General features: G+C 43.4%; 1 protein-coding gene across 1 annotated transcript in view; it reads left to right on the top strand.

Annotated features, from left to right (window-relative positions):
* DOCK2 (dedicator of cytokinesis 2) overlaps window positions 1-19,111 on the top strand; it is a 400,926-nt gene that overhangs the window by 364,472 nt on the left and 17,343 nt on the right. Inside the window, exons 43-46 of the mRNA XM_081269393.1 lie at window positions 827-911; window positions 1,687-1,773; window positions 7,442-7,618; window positions 8,504-8,587. Of these exons, the coding sequence (XP_081125519.1) occupies window positions 827-911; window positions 1,687-1,773; window positions 7,442-7,618; window positions 8,504-8,587 (433 nt within the window). The remainder of the gene's footprint in view (window positions 1-826; window positions 912-1,686; window positions 1,774-7,441; window positions 7,619-8,503; window positions 8,588-19,111) is intronic.

Genomic DNA, 19,111 nt, shown 5'->3' with positions numbered 1-19,111 from the left:
CAGACTATGATAGAGGAACCGGCATGGAGGCAGGTATCAATCCTTCCCACACCAGATTGCAAGGTCACCGATGAGGCCAAGGGAGACAATCTGTGGGGCACTAAGCTGTACCCCCACAGCTGCCCAGACCATCCCCCACCTGTGTCCCAGGCCCAGGTACCCAAGAGCATCTGCATGTCTCAGAGTAAGACTTCCTCTCTGGGTGGAGCCGTCAACAGCAGGAGCTCCTTTGGGAGGGGAAGGGCCTCCTCTGCAGGGGGACACAGGCCCTGGAGCAGCCTCACTCTCGTGCCACAGTAGAGCAGGGGTGGCCAAGAGAATTGGAGCCTCCCTCGCCCTCTTGGTCAGGCTCCCACGGACAGGAGACAACAGCTCACAGCTAGCACCGTGCCCTGCTGGAAATGTTGTTAGAAAACCTTGCTGGAGAGTCAGGAAATGATTTGAGGGATGACTATGACTCTTGAAGAAATCCCTGGAGGCTACTCCTGGGACACTGAGCACATCCCTCTGTATCTCTAGATCCTTTACTGGGGCCACAGGAAATGACCAGCCTGCCCCATCTGCATTCAACTCCATGGCCATTATTCTTGGGGTGCCGGGTTCTTATAAGGGCTTAAGACGATTCTGCCCTCTCAGTCTCCCCGCCAGGAAAGCCTGTGCAAGGGTCACTGTTATGGAGCCCAGAACATAGACCCTAAATGTAAATGCTGCCACAAGGACTCTGCCAGACCTGAAGTTACTGTAATGGATTTCAGGTGCAGGGGCCGACGGGAAGTTAGCTGCTGGGCATGGCCACCAGGAGACTCACCTTCTTTCTGTCTTTCAGCTTTTACAAATCCAACTACGTGCAAAGGTTCCACTACTCCCGGCCTGTGCGCAAGGGGACGGTAGACCCTGAGAATGAATTTGCTGTGAGTATTTCCCCTGCCCTACGCTACCAGGGTGTGGATCCACCAGCCCAGAATGGGAGAACTTGACCCAAAATTATAGAAAAGGAAACAAATGCCCAAAGGTTTGATGGCACCCATTCCATAGCCTCATCTCTTTCCCCATCCCACATGTCCCCTGAGTGCCTGTCAAGTGACCTTATCAGTCACAGGACATTCAGGCACTTCAGGAGGTAAAGCCCAGATTAAGCAGAGGTCAAACCTTCCAGTACACACCAATAAGAAGCCACAATGATGTGGTCACCCCTATGCCCTGTGTGCTAGTCCCTGGTGTGTGTGTGTGTGTGTGTGTGTGTGTGTGTGTGTGTGTGTGTTTCCAGCTGGGACCTGTCTTCCATCCCCAAGTCTGAGGCTGAAGTTAGAAGGTGCTTTGAGTTTCTCTCTGCTCTTTGCCTCTGTAATTCTTAATATTTTGGGAGTCACCATCCCTTTGAGAATCTAATGAACATTATGGGCCCTCCCCACAGAAATGCATATGGACAAGTTCAATATTCCCTGAAAATTCAGACTCCAATAAATCCAGTTAGAACTTACTTGGCCTAAGTCCAGAGAGAGCTTCAGATTCACATTGGCTGAGAAGTTTTTGGGGTGGGGCGAGAGTGTTTCTGGATATTGCAATATTTCCTCTGCTTTTGGGTGGATGGGAGGTCCTGGGGCTGGCTGGGTCTCTGCCAAGCTACTCTGATGCCCAGGTGTCATAAGTGTGTTGCTCTCCTGCCTCGTACCCTTCCCCAAACAGTCGATGTGGATTGAGAGGACCTCCTTCGTGACTGCCTACAAGCTGCCGGGCATCCTGCGCTGGTTCGAGGTGGTTCACATGTCCCAGGTGAGTCAAATTATGGCATACACACAGACAGCCACATTTCTGGCCAGAATCCAAATGCTTGAACTCTCTTATGCAGATGGCATATACTTCGCCTCTCCACAAGCCTTAGGTTCCCCATGTCCTCTGGCAGCTAAGAATCTTGCTGTTCCAGAGGAAGAGGTCCACTGTGGCTGTGAGGATACCTTATAAATGGGGACTCATTCAGGATGCCTTACTTATCGAATCATTGAAAACCCATTTCATGAATCCCAGCATCTGTCAAGTGCTGTTCTAAGACCTGAAGATTCTGAAATGGAGCTTGCATTCTAAAGGGGAAGACAGACTAGAGTCAAAATAATACATACTATGTTGGTTGGTGATAACCAAGATGGAGGAAAAATAAAACAGAAAAGTGATGGAGGAAGGGTGGCTATTTAAAATAGTATGAGCTTCCCTGTCAAAAGGTTTAGAGCAAAGATCTGGAGGAGATTAGGAAGTGGCTCTGGAACCAGAGCACATTTTTATACAGATCAGAACAAGTGAAGGGTGAATAACAGTATTCTGCTTCTAGACCATCAGTAGGACCTCATCTTTTCTATAAGTGAAAAAGTTATGGGCAGAAGGGCGTGGTCTGATTGATGTTTTTGAGCTACTGAATTGTTAGTCTGGCCCCAATGCCCACTTCCTTTCCAGTGAGCCCACAGCTTGGTAGCCCTCCAACCCTTTTTATAGGCATGGCCTAGACCTCGAGAAAGCTGAATAAGAATGAAATATAGAAACAAAAACTTTTGAGCATGTGCTCAGCTGCTCACTTGCACCATCTGACTTGAACCCAGCGACCCTGTGAGGCTGACGTTGTTCTCCCCATTGTACAGGTGAGGGGCTGAGCTGCAGAGTGAGCTCCCAGGTTGTTCAAGGTTAATAAACAAGGTGAATCCCAGATGAGCCACCTGGACTTGTCTCATTCTCTCCTTTTCCTCCAGAGTGACCCCAGCCTACCCTAGCACACAGTGCCCTGGAAAGGAAAGAAGTATGCATGCCCTTGGTTTGGGATAAGTTTTAGCAAGTGTCCCAGGCACTGTGTCACATGCTGAATGGCCTTATCCATGTAATCCTCAAAATACCCTGTGAGATGCATACTGTTAGCCCTCAGCAGGCCCAGGCTCCTGCCATGGCCCAACCAACCACAAATGGAAAATACTCGGGGTAAAAATTATATCTGAATGGAATGCATACAGACTCTTTTCTCTTGTCATTTTTCCCTAAATAGTGCACTGTAACAATATTTATACAGCATTTGCTTTGTATTAGGAATCATAAGTCATCCAGAGACCATCTGCGATATGTGGAAGGATGGGCACATACCAAGTACTGTGCACTTTTGTATAAGGGACCGGGGGCGTCATGGACTCCAGTGTCCTTGGAAGGTCATGGAACTCATCCCTCAGGAATGCCAAGGGACATTATTATTAATCCTTTTTTTTTTTAAGGTGAGGAAGCAGAGAGACACTTTCCACCGATTGGTGGCCTCTGTCCCTTAGCTCCAGTGGAGCCTTGTGCTCTGGCAGGGCTCAGCAAGGTGCCTCTTCTTCCGTGACTCCTGTTACTCTGTAGGCAAACAGGGAGCACATTCCAGTGCTCCTCACTCCTTGGCCCTTATCACCTCCTGATGGACTGAGTAGTTTTCCTATGTGTTGATTTTTAACATTAATAGAATATTAAATATAATGTGTTAGACAAGTTCCATCAGTATATCAATTCCGGGAAGATAGAGATTTTTCCTATTTTATTCTCTGCCATATTCCAAATGCCAAGAGTAGTCATAAGCCCATGATAGATGATCAAGGATATTTAAGCAAATCGATTAGTTTAATAAAATGCAGACACCCATCATATCTGAATTGCATCTTTCTTTGTGACCTCAGCATTATGAAATTAGGGAAGAAATAGTAAAAAACTTTATTTTTTATCCCAATATCTTCTAGTAGAAGGAGTTGGAAAAACACCCCAAAAGTTGACTAGAACAAATTCATTTTTTGTGGCCTAAGATGAGTTACTAAGGACTTCAGAATGCCTCAGACTTAGAAGTTTAATGCTTGCTAAATGAATTCATTTCTCAGCCCATTTTTTCATTATATGAACTTGTATCTTGTTTCCTTTTCTTTCTTTCATAAATTGCCATGACCCCAGTATGGTCTGTATAGAGACATGAGTTCCAACAGCCTTGCTGTGTATGTTCTGCGTATTTATTGAGGGCGTTTACTCATTCTTGGCCCTGAGAAATGTAGTCTTTACAATAAGCCCAAGTCTGGGGGTCACTCAAATCTACTCCGTCATTAATGAGCTGTATGACTCAGGTTGGCTGAGCACTGTTTCTTTTCTTCTTAGTTTGCATTATCTGTGAAATAGGGATTGCAAAACTATGGAATTTCAGAGCTGAAAGGGATGCCAGGGTCAGTAGGTCCCAAAGCTAGAAATTCAAGTGTCTTCCGAGTTCAGCAAGATAAGGTAAATAAACGAGTCACATGAAGACCACAGGGGCTAGTGGAGTCTGTGGCCAGCTGCAATGGCAACTCCTCCCCCAACTCAATTTAACCTGGAAAAATTAGAATCACTATGCTTGCTGAAGGACAGACCCCGTGGACTGGGTTTGGCCTGCTGTTAGCCAGTGTCTTTCCTGATTCTCATCCAGCTGTACTGTTTCACCTCTGAGGAGACTGAGACTCAAGGATGGGACTTGAACAGCCAAAGCCATCAGTGTTGGAGTCCGAGGTGGTTATGAGCACACCACACGGATGTATGAAGGCTGTACTGGTGGGATGCCTTCAAACAAATTGAAAGGCCACCTAACAGCCAGGGATTGTAAGCACTTCCTCTTTCTGTCTGAGCCCCTCCCCTTTCACCTGTACATTTTTTTTCCCAAAGCACTTTCCCTTAATCACTCATTTTTTGCTTCACATCAAGTAGACAAGGGGTGTTGTACGGTCCATAGACAATTGAGGCTTAGCTGAGGAAGCAGAGGGCTTTACAAAGTCCCAGCCACAGTTGGTGGCAGGTCTGGTAACGTGGAATCTACATGGGGGGCTGCCTTGGGAATCAGGAGCACCTGACTTCTTGCCTCACCTGCTACCGCCTGCCCTCCAGCAAGCACCAGCCCTGTGGCTGGAGGGGGTAAATAGGAACATCTGGGCTGGCACGAGGAGGCGATGGAGAGTGGAACCATCCCCATCACTGTGGTCATTACTTGTGTGCCTGTTACAAGCTCCTGGAACCACACCTTTCGCCAAATACACACCCCGTCACCCTTCTCTGGGAGTTATAAATTTGGTCTACATAAATGCCCTTAGGTGGGAAGCCAAAGTTATTCTCATTCTCCATTCCCCATGGCTATAATGAGGACAGATTTGAGACTCCAAAAATAGCTTCAAAAATAAAGAGGAAAGCCAGTCTACAGGTCTTTCCATTTTTAATGACTTGCTGCAAAGCCCGCATCTTTCAGGCCTGCCAGGATATTGGTGAACTCCAGGTACAGAGCTGGGCTTAGTCCAATCATGCTCCCAGATTCTCTTTAGAACTTAGTCAAGACCTTGGCCCTGTGGAGCTCTGCAGGGTTGGTCTGCACATGTGGCATAACTAACCCGTGGGGTTCAACTCGTGGGATGGGGACTGCAGCAGTACCAGGCTGAGAGGCACTCCCCTCTGGCTGATGCTGTGTGTGTGCTCATGTGAGGGGGGCTATGGTTTGAATGTGGGTACTCTCCCCTAGAGGTCCATGCATGAAAGCCTTGTCCAAAGGTGGTGGGCAGGAAGGCACTGTGTACCTTTAAGAGGTGGGGCCTGAATGACCATGGCATTTTTGCCAGAACAGTGGTTGAGAGGTGATACCAACAAGCCATTGAGATGATAATGGTCATGTTAAGCTGTGTATATTAGACCCCTGCTGTCCGCCTTGGCCTGCTACTTTGGAGTTCTCTGGGGATTCCTGGAGAGTTCACATTGGTTGGGGAAGTGCAGGAGGAGGGATTTCCGGTGGGTGGTTCCTGGAGGAGCCGCCTGATGTTTGGGAGAGTTCCCGGGGAGTGTGTGTGGAGTGTGCTGGTGGAGTTCAGAAATAAAGTTTGTTCCTCTTGAGTGGCTCGTGATTTGTGCCCAGCCAGACTGCAGCACTTAGGTGGCACCATCAAAAGGGATTGTGGGACCCTGTCTCTCAGTCTCTGCTTCCTGGCCCACGGTGTGAGTGGTCTGCTCTGACACAGGCTTCCCATCATTGCCATGAGGCACCTTTACAGAGGCCCACGTCCATGGAACTACTCATTGCTAGACTCGAACCTCCAGAACTGTGAGCTAAATAAACCTCGTAAGTTGTTTGCCCCAGGTATGTTGTTGTAGTAACATGAAGCTGACTGATACCGTAGGTGTGTGCATGCATGTGTGACAGAGAGTGATGGTGACAGTACTCCCCGGGACTTCTCACTGCAGGAGCTCCCATCTTCAAAACCATGGCTCCAGGGAAAGAGGGTGAGATGGTTGTGATTCACAGGGGTTTAAGGCCGTGGTTTAAAAGAGGACCAAGAACATGGCCAGAGAGGCTGATCTATCCATCTCGAATGCAGTAGGCACAGGAACCAGCTGAGGGTGTCACAGAGCTCTGCTCTGCCAGGTACTGCATGACCTCAGCCTTCTCTACACAGCCACTGAGGCAGCACTCTAAACTTTCAAGTCCCTTTCTCCGTGATGTTTTCTCAGGCCCCTTGACTCCCAGCTTTGAACACCTACGAGCATTAACAACAATAGCTACCAATAACTCTGCAACAGCTTCGCTCGTTCCCATTTTACCAACAAATCAATTGAGGCTCAGAAGTTGAGGAAACTTGCCCAAGTTCACACAGCTAGAAAGCCACAAAGCCAAGATTTGTACTTTTAATTTAATAAGTTCAGTGGTCAGCAAACTATGGCCCATGGGCCCAATTCCACCTGCCCGCTTATTTGTGAATAGCTTTATTGGAGCAGTTTTGCTTATTCATTTACATATTCCTCATAGCCGTTTTCCTCCTACAATAGCCGAGTAGTGGCAACAAAGACCATCTGGTTTGCAAATCCTAAAATATTTACTATCTGGCTCTTTTACAGAAAATGTTTGCTGACCTCAAGTTTAGTTTTCGGTTTGCGATCCCAAGCTCTTGAGAACCACACTGGGTGCCAGTTGTCATTTGATGGCACTGTTTATACTGCTCTGTGAGAGGCGGGGGAGAAGTTTCTCTTTACCTTCCCAATTAGCCCGGCTCTACCTAGGAGCAGCTCTTTCCTGCATCACCCAGTGTCAGGACCAGCTGCGCCAGGCTGGGTGCTCATATCAGGAGCTCTGGGTCTCTCTGGATAATGACCCCTGCACTGCTGTTCAGCTAACAAGGAGCGGGTTGAGTTGGATCACAGTTCACCCAGAAAGGTAGAAAAACCCTTTTGGGGCCTCTGTCAAGTGCCCAGTGCTTCTTGCCTCTGTCTCCCCAAGGAGCCTGTTTCTCCCCAGGGCAGATAGCTCCCCCAGCCCACTAATTACAGCAGATCCTGCTGTAGCTCCTTAGGGAGTTTAGATCATTTGAATTTCCACCCCAAGTGAAATCAAGACCAGTAATTATCTCTTTCTAATGCAATCCACTCAGGCTCTTCTTGGTGACCTTGTTTTCAACAGACCACAATTAGCCCCCTGGAGAATGCCATCGAAACCATGTCCGCGGCCAACGAGAAGATCCTGATGATGATCAACCAGTACCAGGGTGACGAGAGCCTCCCCATCAACCCGCTCTCCATGCTCCTGAATGGCATCGTGGACCCTGCCGTCATGGGCGGCTTTGCCAAGTACGAGAAGGTAAGGGCGTCCGTTTTCCAGGCCCTGGCCTGGCAGTGGCGGGAGGGCTACAGCAGCTGACCTTCTTCCAAGGACACTTGTTATGGCTGGACCTCATGTGGCTCCCAGAATTTCTATGGCCTGTCTCCACTAACTCCTGTCTCCTTCCCATCCTGGCTCCCACTCCCTGTGCTGGGGCAGGAGCCACCAGGCTCATCAGGGCTTCATGTCCCACCTGGTGGGTCCAGGCAGAATATTGGAAATAACAGGCACATGTTGGAAGAAATAAAACCCAGCATTCCAGTTCTTTCGGCTACCTTCAGATGCCCCATGCAATCTCAGCGGTGGGAACAAAGTGATGTGCCTGTGCGTGTGTGTGTGTGCGTGTGTGTGCGAGTATGTGCGGGTGCCTGCGCCCCAGGAAGAGCTAGGGAGCTGCCGGTGTCAGAGTCACATGATGAGCGAGGCCATGAGCACACACCAGCTAAGGTTCCTCCTGCTCTCTGTCCTCAAAGCAATGTGCTGGGTGCATCAGAGGACCCCGCAGAGCTTCATAGCTCGGAGTTCCCGTCCCCCCTCCCAGAGATTCTAACTCGGCACTTGTGGGTCGTGGCTGGAGTATGTGCCTAACACCTTCCCAGGTGCTGCTGTTGGCCCAGGAGCCACACTGTGAGAATGACCTCTCCGGGAGTTTGCACCCACCTTCAGGGGCACTGATCTGCACCTACAGGAAGAGAAGATAGCACCAGCAGCACCGGCCCCCACAGGTCCCTCCCAGCAGTGCACCAAGTTCCCCTGAATTCATGCCTGCACCTCTCTAATTGAGGCCTTCCCAGGGCCAGAGATCCATCGTGGGGTCCATGCCAAGTGAACAGGAAAGTCCACACCCCTGTCTGTCCTCCCCAGGCCTTCTTCACTGAAGAATACACCAGAGAGCACCCTGAGGACCAGGACAAGCTGAGCCGCCTCAAGGACCTGATCGCATGGCAGGTAGAGTAGAGCTGGGCTGGGGCGTCCAGTCCTTTCCCAGGACTGCTTGCCTTCAGCTAGCCTCCTGCGGGCATGGCTGATCTCACCTGTTCTCCTGCCCCCTGCCTTTGGCCCTCTTCTGATTCTACATCACACCTGAGCAGGCTCAGTCCAGAACAGAGATTTGGGGCACCTCACCCTTGGGTGCCACACAGGTGCCAGGCAGCAATGTGGTGTTGGAGGCTGCTCAGATTGCTTTCTTATATGCTGGATTCTAGAGGTAGCTTTTCATGGTGGGACTCAGATGAAAACCAGACCCCTACACACACATACCATGTACCTATCAGATGTAGAAGACTTGGGCTCTCATCCCTACCCCCAGCTCGCTTCTAAGGCTGACCCAGTTTGTTGCAGATAACGCTCAGGTGGATATCAGGCTTTGCAAATAATTGAGGCTTTTGTTTGGTTGGTTCTTGGTCAAAGGCTCTGCACCTGCTCAAGCTGCAGCTCGGCCCTGCAGATCCAAGCCTCAGGAGTAGCCACGGTGTCCAGCAGTGTCCCTTCTTTCCTTACATCCCTCTCCTTTGTCTTTCTGTGCACCTGTCTTCTCCATCTTGGCTGGAAGCTCTTTGCTTCTACCCCGCTCTCTCCCTCCCACCGCTCATACCTTACTCCTTTCAACTTCCTCTTTCCCCTTTCATTCCCTCTCTCTCTTTGCAGAAGACACAGTCTGATAGATCCTTTCCATAGGGGCTCTCAAGAGACTCAGGCTCCCCCTTCCAGGCCTGCAACACCGCCTCCTAGACATCTGTCAGATCTGAGTTCTTTGCAGACCATGCACCACTGCAGCGCACAGGGGTGAACTTGACTGGGATGAGGGGAGCAGCGAGCCCAGGAGCAGAGAGCAGTAGTCTGCAGCTGCCTGCCCTCCTCCCTCCCTTCTTGCCAGTCACAGTGCAAAGAAAAACAGAGCTTTTGTTACTCTAGGGAAATCAGGGAAAGAGAAGCACAGGGTGCAGCCTCTTCTCTTAAAATAAGGGTTCTTAATTCAGGTCCTTCTCTGCCTCTGCCAGTTTATGCAAAGTGAGGCTTTCCAAATGAAACACCACGCACTGCTCAGATGCACTTTTCCCGAATGCATTTCTGTGTCTGGGATTTTCTCTCCCTATTTTACTGCCCTCCCTCCACCTTGTGAAACCCAGGTCTCTCCATCCTTCTGGAGGTCATTATACCCTTTAATAATCAAATAATGATATTCTCCCCCACCACCTCCAACTTGGGAAGTGGAAAGACCAAGCTGTAAATGGTGGCCTTGCTCAGATATTTCTGGGATGTCCCAAGAAGACTGACAAGTCACATAAGTTGGCTTTGTGGTTGAGTCTGCAGCAGAGCCTAGGCTTCTCCAGTGGGCCTGTATTCTCTCTGATCTATCTTCTCCATGCTGTGTCCACTGCACTCACAGGATGGACCTTAGCCTTTATAGGACAGCTGACATACGACTGTGCCTTCTAAGAAAATTCTACCAAAGTCCTGGAGCTGATTTGAGGGGCTCTGGATCAATTAAGGGGGGCTAAAGGCAATCATTAGATGTTACTTCTTCTTAGAGCTGGTATCTAGGCACCTTCAAACAGCGCTCCCCAGTGGCCACCACGTAGCACAGGCCACAAGGTTACAGGAGGCCACTTGAACCCCAAAGCAAATTGTCCCAGTCTGTGTCCCACCCTGGCCATGAGCACCTGCGCTCAAGATGCAACCTGGCGAAGGTGGCCTTTTCTCATTATTGCACATAGCGAGTGAGTGCTTACTGGGCCCCTATTCATTGAGCCCCTAATGTGTCCCAGGCAAAAGCTGAGCAACAGGGATATAGTGAAGGATAAAATTGGGCCAGCTCCCACCCACTAGAGCCTAATTCTAAAGTGCATATTGATTTTGCAAAGCTAGATATACTTTGGATGTTTTCAAAAAGTGAGAACCTTAGATTTCAAAGGGGATGTATTTCCACCACTGGCAAACCAAAACTGCTGAAGTTTTCAAAGTACATTTTATGTTCAAGGTTTTACAGATTTTGATATCGACAGTTTCTTAGCTATTTCTTCTTTGTAAAGACTTTATTGGCATGGAAAGCTGTCTACGGTATTTTTTCTTTGAAACTTTTTGTTGTGAAATATTACATACAGAAAAGTACACATAAAAATATAGATCACTGATTTCACACAAAAGCATGCTCCTGTGTGACCACCCTAGGTGAGGACAGAATGCTGTTTGCACCCGAAGACCTCCTAGACATTCCTGTAGCCACCTCCAGACCTCCAGGACTGACCACCACTTTCCTGCTTTACAATAATCATTTCCTTGCTTTTTAAAAATAGTTTTTACTGCCCAAGCCCTCATTCTTAAACACCATAGTTTGCTTTAGATTATTTCTGTCATATATAACTGGAATCTCAGGGTACTGTCTTTTGGGTCAGTGTGATGTTTGTAGAATTCGTTTATTTTGTGCAGATCTATTATTGATTTTCCTTGCTGTGTACTGCTCTACACAGATGGCTTGTAGAACCACCACAAATGTATTTTCTGATGAAAAATTAGGTTGATTCCAATTTGGGGCTGTCACAAATGATGCTCTTCTGACAGTTTCTGTGGGGTGTACCCCTAGGCCTGGAATTGCTTGGTCAGAGCATATGAAGATATTTTGCTTCAGTACATTGTGCCAACCCTCTACCAGCATAGGTTAGTTTGCCTGTTCTTCAACTTCATATAAACAGTATTATGCGGTGTGTACTATTATGTTTCTGGCTTCTTTTGCTCAACATAATGCCTTTGAGATTTATCTAGGTCGTTGCATATATTAGAGGTTTGGCTTGTTTCTATTATCCTGTGTATAAATATACAGCACATAGGCAAGATGCCAATTGATTCATCCACTTGGTTGCTGGACCTTGGGGTGACTTGCAGGTTTTGTATGCAATGGGTAAAGTTGCTATGAAATTCTTGTTCATGTCCCTTGTGGACATGACACTTGATCCCCTTGGTACATACTCTACAATGGAAATGCAGGGTCCTGAGTGTTGAGCTTCACCAGATGTAAGAAACAGCTTTGCAACGTGGCTAAGTCAGAGTCTGACTTGTTTTCCATTCTCACACATACTGAGGGTCATTTTAAGGTCAGTGCTTCTGGTGGTTGTTTAGCAGCAACCCGTTTTGAATTGAACTTGCATTTCCTCCATGAGCAATGGCCCTCCTCACACGCTTTTGGGCTAATTAGGTAAACCTTTTGTAAAACACTTCTTCAACTCTTTTATGTATTGTCTTTTCATTGATTTGTAGGTATTTATATATATTCCAAATGTGAGTCCTTTGTCAAATATATTGATTGCACACACTTTCTGTAAGTCTGTGGGGAGTCTATTTACTTAGTGAAATCAGGAAGTATTTGAGGAAGAGAAGTTTGTGATTTTGATGAGGCCCAGGCTATCATTTTTTAAATGCATAGTGTTTTGCTGTACATAAGCTTTCAGAAATCTACTCCCAGTATCCTGAAGTACATTTTTCTGTTTTTTTTTTTTCTGAAGTTGAATTATTCTACCTTATATGTTTATGTGTGAGATCCATCGTGACTGACACAAAGATTACAGAGTTCTAATCAATCTAACAGGACTTCTTGAAATAATCGTTCCTCTTGCCTTTGGTATAAAATGACCACACACATGTTGGTCTCCTTTTGGACTTTGTTCCGTCCCATTGGTCTGTTTATCCAGATGTGTACTGATTTCACACTGTGCTAAAACCGCAGCTTGAGATCAGTAATAAGAGTACTTCAGATTTTAACTTCTCTTCAAGTTTATCTTGGTACTTCTAAGACCTTTTTATATCCATATACATTTAAAATCAGGTTGTTCATTTCATATGTTCTTCAAGAACACATCAAAAATTGGACTAGAAGTACATTAATTCTCTGTGCTAATTTAGGAGAGAATTGATATCTTAACAATATTGAGTCTTCCTATCCATGACATGGCCTATCTCTCCACTTAATTTATCTCAGCAAAGTTTTGTAATTTTTAGCATAGAAGTCTTTCCCATATTTTATTGTATTTATTTCTAGATGGTTGAAGTTTTAAGATTCTATTGTCAAGAGCATTATTTCTTAAAACTTCTCTGTTTCTCAATATAAATACAATGGAATTTTTGGGGGGTATATTGGTCTTGTACCTGGAAACCTGGCTTAAATTCACTTAATAAATTCTTTTAGATAGTATATTTATCTACAATATATTCTTAGAAATTTTTGTTGTGAAATATACAGAAAATTGCACACAAAACATAAAACTATTTTGGTGCTTTTTTAAATTTTTAAACAATTTTTTTTGGTTTAACACAAAGCATGTGTCTGGGCGACCACCCCTGGATGAGGACAGAGTGCTGCTAGCCCCCTACGGTCTCCTAGTAGCCACCTCTAGCCTTCCCCTGGGCTGACCACAAGCATCATCAGTTAATACAGAAGTTTTACTTCATTTCCAATCTTCTGCTGTTTTTGTTTGTTGTTTGTTTGGCCTTATCATACTGATGAATGGAAGAGAGAATACACACGTTTTAGAAACATTCCATTCTATGCCTGATTTTCTTGTTTATCTCAATTGAATTGGCGTGTCAAATGCCTTTTCTGCATCTGTGGAGACCTTCCTGTGAACTATTAATGCAGTGAATTTCATTAGTAGATTTTGGAGTATTAAGCCAGCCCTGCATATACTAAAATAAGTCCCGCTTGGGCATCATGTAGTGTTATTCTTATATATTGCTGCGTTCTATTCAGAAACGTGTCCCTTAGGATATTTGCATCTATTCTCAAGGAATATGTTAGCCCATAATTTTCCTTTCTTATAATATCCTTGTTCGGTTTCTATACGGAACTAACTTAGCCTCAAAAAGGTGCAAAATTTTTCCCAGTGCAATGTTTTGGAAGAGTTTTGTATAGAGTTGGCATTTATTTATCCCCTTAGTGTTTGCTAGATTCATCAGCAATGCCATATGGGCCAAAAATGCTTAAAAATATGTATTTGATTTATTTGAGTTATCAGATGTTCTACTTCTTTATGTCCTGTTCAGTAAATTATGGTTTTCTAGCAATTTGTTCATTTTATCTAAACATTAAACCTTTCAACTAGCCTTTTTTATAATATGATATTTATAACATGTTTACAATCCCTCTTCACTCCTGGTGGTAGTTATCGGTGCCCTGTGTTTTGTGACTCATCTTTTTAGGGGTGTACTAACATTGTGTCTTCTCACAGAGCCAACCATCGACTTGGCGGATACTCTCTGTTGTAAGTTCAGTTTGCATTCATGTCCTCTCATCTGTTTCCTTTATTTTGTTCTTATTGTGTGTAATTGGCTTTGCTTTAAATGTCTTTGGATTTAACTTTATTAGTATCTTTTTGTGTAAGAATGGCTTATTTTAAATCAAGTCATAATATTTGTGCATCTTCATGGGGTCCATCATGGTGATTCAATCCATGTATACATGTGTGGTAAATCAGAGGAATAAACATTTCCAAACATTTCTATATAGAAGGTTCATACCCTCCTGGTCATTTTGACATCTGTCTGGTGGCTCTAATCTGTAGTTACCCTACTGTGCTAAAGAACAACCAGAGGTGGTCCCTGCAGTCTGCATTCTGGCGTCCCCTGCTGAACTTCCCATCCCCTCCCCGCTGCCCTTCCCAGTCTCTGGTGACAGCCCTTCCATTCTTCTACGAGGTCGACTTCTTAAGTTTCCTGAGAGGATTGAGAACATGGAGTATTTGTCTTTCTGTGTCTGGCTTCTTTCACTTAACACATTGACCTCTACTTTTATCTGTGTTGCTGCAAATGGCAGATTTCAGTCCTCACTATGGATGAGTAGCATTCCATTGTGTGTGTGTACACTACGTTTTCTTTATCCATTCATTCTTTGAGAGGCATCTGGGTGGATTCCATGTATTACCTGCTGTGAGTTGAGCTGCCCATAAACATGGAAATCCCAGTGTCTTTTTGTTAAGATGTCATGTCCTTTGGATGCCCAGTAGTAGTAGTATTGGAACCTACGGGAGTCTGTTTTCAGCTCTTTGAGGAATCTCCATACTGCTTTCCATAATGTCTGAGCTAATTTGCCACCAACACTATTCCCTTTTCTCCACATCCTTCCCAGCTTGTAGTTTTTTTTTTTTTTTTTGTCTTTTTGATGATAGCTATTCTAACTGGTATGAGATAATATATTATTCTGGTATGATATTTGCATTCCCTGATGAGTGAGTTTGACCATATTCTATGCGCTGGTTAACCATTGATTTGTTTTCTTTTGAGAAGTGTCTGTTGAGTTTTTCATTCCATTTTTAAACTGGATTGTGTTGTGTATGTTCAGTTTTTGGAGTTCCTTGTGTATTCCGGATATCAGTCCTTTGTTGGATGAATAGTTCACAGGTGTCTTCTCCCAATCCATAGTCTAACCCATCACTCTGCTGATTTTTAGTTTGACTTAATCCCATTTGTCTATCTTTATTTTCATTCCCTGTGCTTTGGCAGTTTGTCTAAAAACTCATTGCCTATTGGTATAAAGTATTTTCTCTGTCTTAAAGTATTTTTCTTTCTTTTCTTTTTTTTTTTTTTTGAGAGAGAGAGAGAGAGAGAGAGAGAGAGCTTTTAATTTCTTTCTTTTTTTTTTTTTTTTTTTTTAGTTTTCGGTGGGCACAACATCTTTGTTTGTATGTGGTGCTGAGGATCGAACCCGGGCCGCACGCATGCCAGGCGAGCGCGCTACCACTTGAGCCACATCCCCAGCCCAATTTTTCTTTGTTTGCTTGTAGTAATTTTAGAGCCTGAGGTTTAGTGCTTAGATCGTTGATTCATTTTGAGTTAATTTTTGTATGCTGACAGTAAGGAATCTAGTTTCATGCTTCTGCATGTGCAATCTAATTTTGCCAGCACCATTTACTGAAGATACTGTTTTTTAGGTTTGGGATTTTTCTCCATTGTAGGTCCTTGGTACCTTTGTGAAAAATCTGTTGGTTGTATGTATGTGAGTTACTTTCTGGGTTCTAAACCCTGTGTCCTACTGGTCTGGTCTGTGCTTAGTCAGTACCATGCTGCTTTGGTACTGTTTCTTGGTAGTATGTTTTGAAGTCAGGTGTCATGCCTCCTTGTTTTACTCAGCTTTTTCACTGCAGTCACTAAAGACCCAAACAGAACAACTGGAGAGGAGAAAAGTTTATGTGGGGGCTCAACAGTTTCAGAGGTCTCTATCCATAGACAGCCGGCTCCATTCCTTGGGGCTCAAGGTGAGACAGAACAATATGGCGGAAGAGTATGGTGGAGGGAAACTGCTCACATATCTCTCAGGAAGCACAGAGAAAGAGAGAGATCCCCACTTGCCAGATACAAAGAAATACCCCAAAGCCACACCCAATGCCCCACCTCCTCCAGCCACACCCCACCCACCTTCAGCCCCCACTCGATTAATCTCATCAGGTGATTAATTCACTGATTAAGTTAAGGCTATCATAACCCAGTCATTTCTGCTCTGAATCTTCTTGCATTGACTCACATGTGAGCTTCGGGGGGACACCTGTCATCCAGACCACAATACCCTTGCATTGTTTCCTGCAACCACCTCAGGGTCACTTCAGCTCTTCAGGATCTTTTGTGGTTTGATGTGAATTTGAATTTTAGAAATTCTGTATCTGTGAAGAACATTACTGGTCTTTATGGGAATCACACCGATTCCTCACATGACTTTGGGTACTATGATCATTTGGACAATATCTATTCTTTAACCCATGAACATGAGACATCTGTCCTTTATTTGTATCCTTGAGAATGTCTTTCATTAGGGTTTTAGAAATTTCATTTTAGAGATCTTTCTCTTCCTTCATTAAATGTTTTTTCTACACACTTTATTTTTTTGTGGATATTGTGAATGAGATTGTTTTCTTAATTACTTTTTCAGCACGTTTATTATTGGTGCATAAAAATGCTATTATTTTGTGTATGTTGATTTTTGTATTCTGGCATTTTACTGAATTTGTAAGTTCAAACAAATTTTTAGATGGCATATTTGGGTTTTCTGGGTATAAAATCATGTCATCTGCAAACATGGATCATTTGACTTCTTTCCAATTTGGACACCCTTTTTTTCTTTCTCTTGCCTAATTTCTCTTGCCAACACTTCTAGTACCCTATTAAGTAAGAATGGTGAACGTTGGCGCTTTTGCTCTGATTTTAAAGTAAATGCTTTCAGCTTTTCCCAATTCAGCGTGATATTAGCTGTGGGGTTTTAATACCTGGCCTTTAGTATTTTGAGGTATATTCCTTCTGTACCTAATTTGTTGGGAGACTTTATCATGATGGGATATTAAATCCTATTGAATGTTTTTTCTGCATCTGTAGAAATGATCTTGTGGTTTTCATCCTTTATCCTGTGGATGTATTGCATCATGTTTATCATTTGCATTCATTGAACCATCCTGTATCCCTGGGATCAATCCCTCTTAATCTCGGTGTATGATCTCTTTGATATGCTACTGAGCTCATTGGCTAGTATTTTATTGAGAACTTTTGCATCTATGTTTATCAAGGATGTAAGTCTGTAGCATTCTTTGTGTTTATGTGTTCTTGACTGATTTTGGCATCAGGGTATGTTGGTCTCATAAAAAGAGTTTGAAAGAATTTCTTCCGTTTCATTTTTTTTCCAAAGAGTTAATGATAAGTTAGAATTAGCTACTTTAATGTTTTGTAGAATTCAGTAGTAAAGCAGTCAGGTACTCAACTTTTTAAATTTTTTTTATTATTTTTTTTTAGTTTGTTTTTTTTAATTTTATTATTTATTTTTATTTTTATTTATTTTTTTAGATGGGAGATTTTTTTTAAAGAGAGAGAGAATTTTTAATATTTATTTTTTAGTTTATGGCGGACACAACATCTTTGTTTTTGTATGTGGTGCTGAGGATCGAACCCGGGTCGCACGCATGCCAGGCAAGTACGCTACCACTTGAGCCACATCCCCAGCCCTAGATGGGAGATTTTTAATTTCCATTCCAAACTCATTATTTAATATTAGTCTATTAAGATTATCTATTTCTTCTTAAATTTGGTAGGCTGAAGTGTTTAAGAATTTATCCATTTCTTCTAGGTTTTCCAGTTTTTTAGAGTGGTTAGTCACAGTAGTTTCTTATCCTCTGTATTACTGTGATATCAGTTGCAATGTCTTTTCATCTTTGATTTCATTTAGATCTTTTTTTCTGGATTGGTTTAGCTAAAGATTTATCAATTTTGTTTATCCCTTCAAAAGCAATTCTTTGTTTCATTGATCTTTTGTACTATTCTTTTAGTTTTGATTTTATGTATACTCTGATCTTTATTTCTATCCTTCTAATTTTGTGTTTGATTTATTCTTGTTTTTCTAAGTTTTTGTGGTACAGCAACAGGTTGTTTGAGATCTATTTTTTTTATGTATGTATTATTGCTATGAACTTCTCCCTCAGTACTGCTTTGGCTTGATCTCAGATTTGGGTATGTCGAGTTATCATTTTTATTTGTTTCTAGAAAATTTTAATTTTCCTTTTAATTTTATTGGTCTTTAGATCTAATATTTGTTTTGAATATTTGGGTGGCCATATGTTGGGTTCATAAATGTTTATAATCCTTATGTTTTCCTGATAAATTGATACTTTTGTTAATGCATAATGACCTAATGCATGCCTTATTATAATTTTTAAATTTAAAGTCTGCTTTATCTGATATGAGCATACCTTCTCCTCCTGGCTTTTGGTTTACATTTGTGTGATATCATTTTCTAACACTTCATTTTTAGTCAATGCTTTTAATGCTTTTCTCTACCAATAAATTGAGTTTCTTGTAGACAGCATATAGTTGGGGCTTTTTTTCCACTTTTTTAAAAAAATGGTTCATTATAATTGTACATGACGATGGGTCTTATTACATATTCATAGATGTATACATGTAACAATATAATTTGGCAAATATCACCCCCCAAATCTTTCCCAAATCCTACTTCCCCCCCACCCTTGCTCCCTTTCTTCTACTGATCTCTCCTTGATTTCCATGAGATTCACCCCTACCTTTCTTTTTCTTTTTCCTCTCTAGCTTCTGCATATGAGAGAAAACATGTCCCTTGACCTTCTGAGTTTGACTTTTTCTGCTTCCATAATGGTCTCTATTTCCATCTATTTTTCTGAAAATGCCATAATTTTACTTTTATTTATGATTAAATAAAACTCCATGTATATGTATACCACACTTTCTCTATTCATCCGCCCATTAAAGGACACCTTGGACTGGCTTAATAGTTTGGATATTGTGAACTGTGCTGCTGTAAATAGGTTTATGAGTGTCACTGTAGTATGATAACTTTAATTCTTTAGGATAAATGTCAAAGAGTGGTAAAGCTGGATCACATGTTTCACACCTAGTCTTTTGAGTAACCTCCATACTGATTTCTATAGAGGTTGTACTAATTTACAGTCTCACTAACAGTGTAAAAGTGTTCCTTTT

The sequence above is a fragment of the Spermophilus citellus genome (assembly GCF_964194105.1).
Source record: "Spermophilus citellus genome assembly, chromosome: 1".
In the NCBI taxonomy this organism is placed as follows: domain Eukaryota; kingdom Metazoa; phylum Chordata; class Mammalia; order Rodentia; family Sciuridae; genus Spermophilus; species Spermophilus citellus.
The sequence above is the reverse complement of the archived record's forward strand: the minus strand, read 5'-3'. Positions and strand labels throughout refer to the sequence as shown.